Consider the following 11,872-nt stretch of genomic DNA (forward strand, 5'->3'; position numbering starts at 1 on the left):
GCATCATTTACAGATAGCCAGGGGCACACTCCAACACTCAGACATCATTTACAGATAGCCAGGGGCAACACTCCAACACTCAGACATCATTTACAGATAGCCAGGGCACACTCCAACACTCAGACATCATTTACAGATAGCCAGGGGCACACTCCAACACTCAGACATCATTTACAGATAGCCAGGGGAACACTCCAACACTCAGACATCATTTACAGATAGCCAGGGGCACACTCCAACACTCAGACATCATTTACAGATAGCCAGGGGCACACTCCAACACTCAGACATCATTTACAGATAGCCAGGGGCACACTCCAACACTCAGACATCATTTACAGATAGCCAGGGGCACACTCCAACACTCAGACATCATTTACAGATAGCCAGGGGCACACTCCAACACTCAGACATCATTTACAGATAGCCAGGGGCACACTCCAACACTCAGACATCATTACAGATAGCCAGGGACACTCCAACACTCAGACATCATTTACAGATAGCCAGGGGAACACTCCAACACTCAGACATCTATTACAGATAGCCAGGGGACACTCCAACACTCAGACATCATTACAGATAGCCAGGGGACACTCCAACACTCAGACATCATTTACAGATAGCCAGGGGCACACTCCAACACTCAGACATCATTTACAGATAGCCAGGGGCACACTCCAACACTCAGACATCATTTACAGATAGCCAGGGGCACACCCCAACACTCAGACATCATTTACTAATGATGCATTTTGTGTTTAGTGAGTCAGAGTCAGTAGGGATGACCACGTGTTATCTTGATAAGTGCGTCAATTGGACCATTTTCCTGTCCTGCTAAGCATCTTCATGTAACGAGTGCTTTTTGGGTGTCAGGGAAAATGTATGCTGTAAAAAGTACATTATTTTCTTTAGGAATGTAGTGAAGTAAAAGTGAAAGTTGTCAAAATATAAAAAGTAAAGTACAGACCCCCAAAAAACGACTTAAGAAGTACTTTAAAGTATTTTTACGTATGTACTTTACACCACTGGTCTACACCTATTGTTACGAAGCATGTGACAAATACAGTTTGATTTGAGTAGAATGGAGAGAGGTTAGGGGGTGGAGAGAGGGCCAGGATTAGGGGATGGGGTTTGGGTAAAGTAGAGAGAGTGGTTGAATACAGGTAGTAGAGGTCATATTGATATTAGGTGATAGTTATATACTGTACCTGTTACAGTGAGGGTCCTCCTCTGTCTCTGCGGGTCCAGACACTCGTCTCCAAAACTCAGCAGCACCTGGAGACGTGGGAGGGGGCCGGCCGTGGAGGGCATAGCCCTGCAGCTCTGGTAGACAGAGAGAAATACGTGGTTAATAGGGTCTAGATGGTTAGGTTAGGTACATAGGAGAGATGGTGAGCATAGCCCTGCAGCTCTGACACAAAACAGGGAGGTGAGGTGGAGATGGGTTAGGTTAGTTACATAGGAAGGCATGGATGCATAGCCCTGCAGCTCTGACACAAACAGGGAGGGAGGGAGGGAGGTGAGGTGGAGATGGTTAGATTAGGTACAGAGGAGAGACATGGTGAGCATAGCCCCGTGGCTCTGAGACAAACAGGGAGGGAGGGAGGTGAGGTGGAGATGGTTATATTAGGTACGAGAAGAGACATGGTGGGCATAGCCCCGCAGCTCTGAGGGAGGGAGGTGAGGTGGAAATGGTTAGATTAGGTACAGAGGAGAGACGTGGTGGGCATAGCCCCGCAGCTCTGAGACAAACAGGGAGAGAGGTGAGGTAGAGATGGTTAGGTAGAGAGGACAGATTGCAGGGAGGGAGAAAGAGGATTCAATCTAGACCCCCTATAAAGGCTTAACCCCCTATAAAGGGTTAATACATTTTGGTCAAAGGAATTCTTATGAGCTGGTGTGGTGGTGACTTTAGAGGTTGTGTGACTGGATGGAAACTCCTGGTTCTATATGCAAAATTAGACCAATCAGGCTGAACACATCTGTGGTAGGTGGGCGGGGATGAGGTCACTACTGTGTGTCATGTGTCATTCTTAAAAGTGTGTGTTGGGGATTATGGAGGCAATCTCATCATATTTCAAGGAAATTAGGACGTATCTGCTTCCTGTTCATGACCAGGGAACAGCATGAACAACAGAGAGTGGTTTGGTTTGCCAGTGAATGAGACACGTGTGTGGGTGCATGCCCGCCTGCCTGCCTGCAGTGTACGTTAACTCACCTGCAAAGTAGTCCTGTGTGTGCAGTAGTTTACAGGTGTGTTCTCTCTCCAGCTTGTTGGGTTTATCTCCGTAGGGCGATAACCCTCCCTCCCAGAACACTCTCTCCTGGCAACAGCCGCCGAGCGTAGAGGCCATCTGGGGCCATCCATAGCAGCACGCCCCTCTCCAGGGTACCACCAGGGGGGCTGGGGGGGCACTCCTCCCCCCTCCCAGGGCTGGCAGGCTGTCCAGGGGTAGGGGCACCAGGTCTGGACCTCCAGTGGGGAATGAGCTTGTCGTCTGGGAGCAGGGAGTGGATGCGGACAGCCTTCAGGACTGGAGGTGGTCATCTCCCTCCACAAGGAAGTTCCCGGTAGAACACTGACACATGTAAACGCATATCTGGGTGGGAGGAGGGAGTAATGGTCAGAGCTAACACAATATAATACCAATTACGTGGAACAAAATGTGTTATTGGCAAGTCATACGTGAAGTAAATAAGTGTGTGTGTTACACTGTATATTGTACCTGAGAGTGCCTCAGCTGATCTCATGCTGGTGTCCAGTGTGAAGGGGGAGGGCTGGCCATCAGTAGGGTAGGTGTAGAAGGACCCTGTTAATCTTGGTACCCTGCAAACACAGAGAGACAGTACCTGAATAAAGGCACTTATTCCAACACACAACAGAAAAGCATATACACACAAATATCATGGGTCGAATCGACAATCCTAAATGAAAAGCAAGTTATTTGAGCAATGTTCAAGTTGGTATGTAGGCCCATGTGAACATAACTCCCATCGCCTGAATAGCTGGTTGACCCTCACCAACTGGGCCACCTGGTCCACGATACATTTTCTAATTCATAGTACATAGTCTATCATCCTAGAATGGCAAATTTGCTCTTTACACTCTGCACACACTCATATGCACCCGACTCTTTCATTTACATATTTCCAACCGCACATCATCCTGTAACATTTTTATTTCTTTATTTATACATCTCTACATCATAAATTTATAATGTAACTTAGTGTTTATAGTGTAAGCTTGTTAGTTCTTAGCTTACAGTCTACATTGTGTACATACCACATGGATTTGTGTAACCTCTGCTTCTACAATACAGTATGTTGTCTGTAATATCCTGTTTATTGTGGCTGCACCATTTCACCAAGTCAAATTCCTGTACATGCAAATGTATTTGGTGAATAAAGGTGATTTCTGACTACACATCTACACACCCTAAATTACATTCTCTCATACAAACAAACATGGATGCTGTGGTATTGGGCCTACCCGTTGTCCATGCTGGGGCCCTGGGCCCAGGGTAGGCCTGCGTGAGGGGTAGGCAACACTGGCCATAGGGCAGCTCAGGGAGCGAGGTCTGCTCTGGAAGATAGTCCCTCATCCAGCCTCGCTCTGCATTGGACATGTACCCAGACATCTACACACATAGAGACAGGGAGATACCCCTCAGTCAAACCATCAACTCTGCACACATAGAGACAGAGATTTGTGCAGCTGTCTCTCTCTCACACATGCACGCAGTGTTGGGAGTAGTGAACTACATGTAGTTCAACTAGTAATTTAACTACATTTTGCAGTAGCTTGGTGGTAGAACTATATTCAAATCTAAGATAGTGTTTTTAGTAGGTAGTTACTTCTTTTGCCATGTAGCTTAATACTGGGAACTACACCACAACTTTTTTTGCCAATGTAGCAACTACTGGAACTACACACTACTTTTTTGTGCAAAAAGAAAAGATGGGTGAAGCAGAGAATTTCCTTTATTTTTGGGCATCAGACATGACTAATTCTCCACTTTAACACAGTCTGTGTTAAATAGGCTAAATACACATTCTGTTAACATCTGTCTCCAGAGTGATCTGTCTGCATCTGTTTATTCTATGCCATTTGACATTTAAAAGTAGTTTTGATGTAGTGAACTACTTTTTCACAGTAACTTTAGTTAAACTATATGTTTCTTAAGGGGCGCTTTAGTGTAGCTTACTTCTTCCAGTGTGAAGTAATGGTTAAATATATTTCTGAATATCTTCCCCAACACTGCACACACACACGCACACACACCAACGCACAGCCTTCTTGTAATAGTTACCTGAGTCTGTAGGGCGGGGTAGGAGGGGTGCATGGGATAGGCTCGGGGAAGTCTGCGGGCTGCCACCATCCTCCTGTTTGGATCCTGATAGCAAGAAATCTTGTTACACAGGAGGAATAATTGAAAAACAACACACAGACACACACCACATTCATTGCACTCTTCAAAGTTCATAAGAGAATAATACGTTCATTATTACACATGCACAAGCATAATCAGGACTTTTCCTACAGTTGGCTGTAACTAATTCACAGTGTCTGTGGTTTGGCAGCTTGATTGTCCAGCATACTGATGTGTATTTGTACAGAACTCACTGGCCCCTATAAACCCTATCAACCCCCCCCCCCCCCCCCCCATAACCCTAACAGATCCACACATCTTCCCTGCAATAACAGATCCACACAGCTTCCCTGCAATAACAGATCCACACATCTCCCCTGCAATAACAGATCCACACATGATATCGCGCTGGTACCTGTCTGGTCCACACAAGCTCGTTGTTAAAGGACTTTAAGATTTTTATAACGTTTTGACCCTAGAGAGTGTGAGAGTGTGTGTGAACTGTAGCAAAAACAGTGGTGGAAAAAGTACTCAATTGTCATACTTGAATAAAAGATACCTTAATAGAAAATGACTGAAGTAAAAGTGTAAAATACTACTGTGTTTTTGGTTTTAAATATACTTAACTATCAAAAGTAAAATGTAATTGCAATAATATACTTAAGGATCAAAAATAAAAGTAAAAGTATAAATAATTAAAAATTCCTTATATTAAGCAAACCAGACGACACCATTTACTTTTTTTCCATCTACAGATAGCCAGGGGCACACTCCAACACTCAGACATCATTTACAGATAGCCAGGGGCACACTCCAACACTCAGACATCATTTACAGATAGCCAGGGGCACACCCCAACACTCAGACATCATTTACTAATGATGCATTTGTGTTTAGTGAGTCAGAGTCAGTAGGGATGACCACGTGTTATCTTGATAAGTGCGTCAATTGGACCATTTTCCTGTCCTGCTAAGCATTCATCATGTAACGAGTGCTTTTGGGTGTCAGGGAAAATGTATGCTGTAAAAAGTACATTATTTTCTTTAGGAATGTAGTGAAGTAAAAGTGAAAGTTGTCAAAAATATAAAAAGTAAAGTACAGACCCCCAAAAAACGACTTAAGAAGTACTTTAAAGTATTTTTACGTATGTACTTTACACCACTGGTCTACACCTATTGTTTACGAAGCATGTGACAAATACAGTTTGATTTGAGTAGAATGGAGAGAGGTTAGGGGGTGGAGAGAGGGCCAGGATTAGGGGATGGGGTTTGGGTAAAGTAGAGAGAGTGGTTGAATACAGGTAGTAGAGGTCATATTGATATTAGGTGATAGTTATATACTGTACCTGTACAGTGAGGGTCCTCCTCTGTCTCTGCGGGTCCAGACACTCGTCTCCAAAACTCAGCAGCACCTGGAGACGTGGAGGGGGCCGGCCGTGGAGGGCATAGCCCTGCAGCTCTGGTAGACAGAGAGAAATACGTGGTTAATAGGGTCTAGATGGTTAGGTTAGGTACATAGGAGAGACATGGTGAGCATAGCCCTGCAGCTCTGACACAAACAGGGAGGTGAGGTGGAGATGGTTAGGTTAGTTACATAGGAAAGGCATGGATTGCATAGCCCTGCAGCTCTGACACAAACAGGGAGGGAGGGAGGGAGGTGAGGTGGAGATGGTTAGATTAGGTACAGAGGAGAGACATGGTGAGCATAGCCCCGTGGCTCTGAGACAAACAGGGAGGGAGGGAGGTGAGGTGGAGATGGTTATATTAGGTACAGAGAAGAGACATGGTGGGCATAGCCCCGCAGCTCTGAGGGAGGGAGGTGAGGTGGAAATGGTTAGATTAGGTACAGAGGAGAGACGTGGTGGGCATAGCCCCGCAGCTCTGAGACAAACAGGGAGAGAGGTGAGGTAGAGATGGTTAGGTAGAGAGGACAGATTGCAGGGAGGGAGAAAGAGGATTCAATCTAGACCCCCTATAAAGGCTTAACCCCCTATAAAGGGTTAATACATTTTGGTCAAAGGGAATTCTTATGAGCTGGTGTGGTGGTGACTTTAGAGGTTGTGTGACTGGATGGAAACTCCTGGTTCTATATGCAAATTAGACCAATCAGGCTGAACACATCTGTGGTAGGTGGGCGGGGATGAGGTCACTACTGTGTGTCATGTGTCATTCTTAAAAGTGTGTGTTGGGGATTATGGAGGCAATCTCATCATATTTCAAGGAAATTAGGACGTATCTGCTTCCTGTTCATGACCAGGAAACAGCATGACAACAGAGAGTGGTTTGGTTTGCCAGTGAATGAGACACGTGTGTGGGTGCATGCCCGCCTGCCTGCCTGCAGTGTACGTTAACTCACCTGCAAAGTAGTCCTGTGTGTGCAGTAGTTTACAGGTGTGTTCTCTCTCCAGCTTGTTGGGTTTATCTCCGTAGGGCGATAACCCTCCCTCCCAGAACACTCTCTCCTGGCACAGCCGCCGAGCGTAGAGGCCATCTGGGGCCATCCATAGCAGCACGCCCCTCTCCAGGGTACCACCAGGGGGGCTGGGGGGGCACTCCTCCCCCCTCCCCAGGGCTGGCAGGCTGTCCAGGGGTAGGGGCACCAGGTCTGGACCTCCAGTGGGGGAATAGAGCTTGTCGTCTGGGGAGCAGGGAGTGATGCGACAGCCTTCAGGACTGGAGGTGGTCATCTCCCTCCACAAGGAGTCCCGGTAGAACACTGACACATGTAACCGCATATCTGGGGTGGAGGAGGGAGTAATGGTCAGAGCTAACACAATATAATACCAATTACGTGGAACAAAATGTGTTATTGGCAAGTCATACGTGAAGTAAATAAGTGTGTGTGTACACTGTATATTGTACCTGAGAGTGCCTCAGCTGATCTCATGCTGGTGTCCAGTGTGAAGGGGGAGGGCTGGCCATCAGTAGGGTAGGTGTAGAAGGACCCTGTAATCTGGTACCCTGCAAACACAGAGAGACAGTACCTGAATAAAGGCACTTATTCCAACACACAACAGAACAGCATACACACAAATATCATGGGTCGAATCGACAATCACATGAAAAGCAAGTTATTTGAGCAATGTCAAGTTGGTATGTAGGCCCATGTGAACATAACTCCCATCGCCTGAATAGCTGGTTGACCCTCACCAACTGGGCCACCTGGTCCACGATACATTTTCTAATTCATAGTACATAGTCTATCATCCTAGAATGGCAAATTGCTCTTTACACTCTGCACACACTCATATGCACCCGACTCTTTCATTTACATATTTCCCCAACCGCACATCATCCTGTACATTTTTTATTTCTTTATTTATACATCTCTACATACATAATTTATAATGTAACTTAGTGTTTATAGTGTAGCTTGTAGTTCTTAGCTTACAGTCTACATTGTGTACATACCACATGGATTTGTGTAAACTCTGCTTCTACATACAGTATGTTGTCTGTATATCCTGTTTATTGTGGCTGCACCATTTCACCAAGTCAAATTCCTGTACATGCAAATGTATTTGGTGAATAAAGGTGATTCTGACTACACATCTACACACCCTAAATTACATTCTCTCATACAAACAAACATGGATGCTGTGGTATTGGGCCTACCGTTGTCCATGCTGGGGCCCTGGGCCCAGGGTAGGCTGCGTGAGGGGTAGGAACACTGGCCATAGGGCAGCTCAGGGAGCGAGGTCTGCTCTGGAAGATAGTCCCTCATCCAGCCTCGCTCTGCATTGGACATGTACCCAGACATCTACACACATAGAGACAGGGAGATACCCCTCAGTCAAACCATCACATCTGCACACATAGAGACAGAGATTTGTGCAGCTGTCTCTCTCTCACACATGCACGCAGTGTTGGGAGTAGTGAACTACATGTAGTTCAACTAGTAATTTAACTACATTTTGCAGTAGCTTGGTGGTAGAACTATATTCAAATCTAGATAGTGTTTTTAGTAGGTAGTTACTTCTTTTGCCATGTAGCTAAATACTGGAACTACACACAACTTTTTTTGCCATGTAGCTAACTACTGGAACTACACACTACTTTTTTTGCAAAAAGAAAAGATGGGTGAAGCAGAGAATTTCCTTTATTTTTGGGCATCAGACATGACTAATTCTCACTTTAAACACAGTCTGTGTTAAATAGGCTAAATTACACATTCTGTTAACATCTGTCTCCAGAGTGATCTGTCTTGCAATCTGTATTCTATGCCATTTGACATTTAAAGTAGTTTTGATGTAGTGAACTACTTTTTCACAGTAACTTTAGTTAAACTATATGTTTCTTAAGGGGCGCTTTAGTGTAGCTTAACTTCTTCCAGTGTGAAGTAATTGGTTAAATATATTTCTGAATATCTTCCCCAACACTGCACACACACACGCACACACACACACGCACAGCCTTCCTTGTAATAGTTACCTGAGTCTGTAGGGCGGGGTAGGAGGGGTGCATGGGATAGCTCGGGGGAGTCTGCGGGCTGCCACCATCCTCCTGTTTGGATCCTGATAGCAAGAAATCTGTTACACAGGAGGAATAATTGAAACAACACACAGACACACACACATTCATTGCACTCTCAAAGTTCATAAGAGAATAATACGTTCATTATTACACATGCACAAGCATAATCAGGACTTTATCCTACAGTTGGCTGTAACTAATTCACAGTGTCTTGTGGTTTGGCAGCTTGATTGTCCAGCATACTGATGTGTATTTGTACAGAACTCACTGGCCCCTATAAACCCTATCAAAACCCCCCCCCCCCCCATCAAACCCTATCAAAACCCTACCCCCCCCCCCCCCCATCAACACTTCAAAACCCTACCCCCTATTAAACCATCAAAAACCTACCCCCCCCATCAAACCCTGTCAAAACCCTACCCCCCTATCAAAACCCTATCAAAACCCCCCCCTACAAAAAACCCATCGGGTGAGTGTGGGACAACTCTGTTTCCTACTGATGGTGGTGTACAGTATATGATAAAAACAAGAAGTTGATTTTTTTTGCATGTATTGGAATGCCACTTAAATTGATAGAATACCGGGTAGAATTGATACAATTTTCTAGAATTGATAGAATATAATTATACTGACGTCTCTTGACGCCCTCGGGTATGATCCGGTAGACTTTGTAGGGGTCTGAGATGTCCAGTTGACTCTTTTCCACGAGTTCTTCGAAGTCGTTACTTTTGTTGAGTGCGCACCGCAGGCGCGTCTTCCACGTTGGCGGGTCCGGTTTGTCGATGCCCTCACGAAACTTGCCCTTAAACAGCGCCCAAGCCTGCAGGAATGTCACACAAAACCGAGCCGTGAGATATGGGTAACGAATCACCGGTGCAGTTGTGCATGAGTTGAAAACAAGTCCTGTGCTTCTGGGATTTGGCACTTCAACCTACCCAAAGCGCACGAAATGAACTCATCTTTAGTCTAATAGTTCTGTTTGCAACCAACACAACTAAATGTCCAATATTTTGGTCAAGTGTATAATACACATCTCTAACAAATGCAGTGCGTAAATGCAACAGTTGAGAGACATTCCGTTGAGGCCCCGTATCATACAGTACCTTGAAGAGAGCGGCATCCTCGTCCCGGTTGTAGTCCTGCTTGCCTGCGTGCTTCCACGGTATCCTGAAGATGCTCTTGTCGTCGTTCTCCCACACGAGGCCCGCGTAGTTCCCGGTGTCAACCTGCTCGATCAGCCACGAGCGGAGCTTCCCGTTTCCACAGCTCACTGTAGACATGCCGTAGTCCGAATCCGGATTCATCTCTAGCCAAGAGACGCTGTAGACAAGGATTCAGATATTTAGTCTATAAATGATCCAGCACACATACATTTTATTACAAATGTCTGCAAAAAATATTATGATTCCATTTTTTTATGCCAAATTGCTTGCGTAAACTTGCAGATCAATTATGTACATTTTATTAAAATAATTAAAGAATAGGCTACATTCACTTTTGAAAACGTTTAATTGGATGTGAATTTATCTTTTGCTGCAGGTAGCCTATATGTTTTAGAGGGAGCAGAGCAAGTGTCCATGACTTACCTCTGAAACTCGAAACCCCTTTGAGTTTTGAAATCAATCAGTCTCGAAAGATCATAATGCAGCGTGACAACTTAACTTAAATCATAGTTGTGGAGTGGGCGGGGCGAGTAGAGCGATGTGCACCTGCTAAGTTCTGTGAACCTTATCTGCGCAAGCCTCCCGTAAACAGCAGGGGGAAACCCTCACGGGACACCCGCAATCCTGGAAAGTGGGACAATCTATTCACCGTAGTAGAGAGCAAAACAATTCTTTGAAGTTATATAAACCCATGTAATGGGCTAAATAGAAGCATACATCCTGCCAGTGATATTTTATGTTCATGATACAAATCAAGCATACATCCTGCCAGTGAAATTTTATGTTCATGATACAAATCGTTTGGCCTAATTCCCTGTCCAAGAAGTGCAATTGATACAGCCTCAAGGATTGGGAAAACTTGATCTCAAATAAGCCTGAAGATGTAAGAAACATACTGGGTGCCTAATTTTTCATCTAAGGCATATTGGAAAAAAGTAGCCTAGTAGCCTAGGTATAATCATTGTAATTACTAAAGTCATAGGCTAATTATGATTGTGATAAAGAACATTGCCTTCCTGTGGAGAACAAATTGAAATGCAGCTGAGCTTGCAAAGTCATATACCACTTGAAAACAGTAGACACGTTTTGTTTCTTTTTTAATAATATGTCAGAATATTTTTTCTTGACTAATCTTGAATATACATACAATCAAAATTCTGTTGGTCTATAAAGATGCAGTGCGGAGTTTCATATAAGTATTACACGCAAAGCACACACACAAACCCACACAACACTCACAGAAAGAGGAGCATGTGTATGGAGAGGGGTGAAGGAGATGATCAAATGAGAGGAGTACCTGTGTCTTGGTGTGGATTGCATTTAGCCTATAGTAAAGTATGTTTGCTGTGCTGTCAGATGGATTGCTCTTCCATGTTGCTGTGACAGTTAGGGGGAAAGGAGCCCATGTCAAAGAAGACCCCAATCACACACAGGGACCACTGAGAAATCCCCTTGTGACAGCATTCACATTTGCAAACATATGACCCATATCATATTTTTGACAACTTGGAATTTTGCACATTTGCCTCCATCAAAGTTGGTCGATTTAAAGTTGGTTGACTGCGAATATGGAACTCAAGTCCAGCCCATATCTATGCAGTGAGACACAAGGATTGGCTGGGCGTTGCGTGAGTGACAGGTGTCTGGCTGGAGACATGGGGTCATGTGTTGCTGGTGCCGTGGCCGTTGCTATGGAGTCACTGATGGTCTGAGACTTTGGCAACAGAAGGGCTCCAATCTCCTCTTCATCGTTGAAAGGGTTCTTCTCATACCTGTCTTAAACCATAACCTACACCGCATTCGGAAAGTATTCAGACCCCTTGACTTTTTCCACATTTTGTTCAATTACAGCCTTATGGATTAA

At 44.8% G+C, this 11,872-nt stretch overlaps 1 protein-coding gene across 1 annotated transcript in view; it reads right to left on the minus strand.

Annotated features, from left to right (window-relative positions):
- Window positions 1-10,468, minus strand: part of LOC111975433 (interferon regulatory factor 4-like) — a 24,312-nt gene extending 13,844 nt beyond the window's left edge. Inside the window, exons 1-8 of the mRNA XM_070447671.1 lie at window positions 10,432-10,468; window positions 9,949-10,165; window positions 9,479-9,665; window positions 8,804-8,901; window positions 7,988-8,132; window positions 7,235-7,333; window positions 6,729-7,109; window positions 5,719-5,831 (exon numbers count right to left, since the gene is read on the minus strand). Of these exons, the coding sequence (XP_070303772.1) occupies window positions 5,719-5,831; window positions 6,729-7,109; window positions 7,235-7,333; window positions 7,988-8,132; window positions 8,804-8,901; window positions 9,479-9,665; window positions 9,949-10,149 (1,224 nt within the window). The 5' untranslated portion in view covers window positions 10,150-10,165; window positions 10,432-10,468. The remainder of the gene's footprint in view (window positions 1-5,718; window positions 5,832-6,728; window positions 7,110-7,234; window positions 7,334-7,987; window positions 8,133-8,803; window positions 8,902-9,478; window positions 9,666-9,948; window positions 10,166-10,431) is intronic.
- Window positions 10,469-11,872: the final 1,404 nt, after the last annotated feature.

Source organism: Salvelinus sp. IW2-2015, linkage group LG16, assembly GCF_002910315.2.
Source record: "Salvelinus sp. IW2-2015 linkage group LG16, ASM291031v2, whole genome shotgun sequence".
NCBI classification, from domain to species: domain Eukaryota; kingdom Metazoa; phylum Chordata; class Actinopteri; order Salmoniformes; family Salmonidae; genus Salvelinus; species Salvelinus sp. IW2-2015.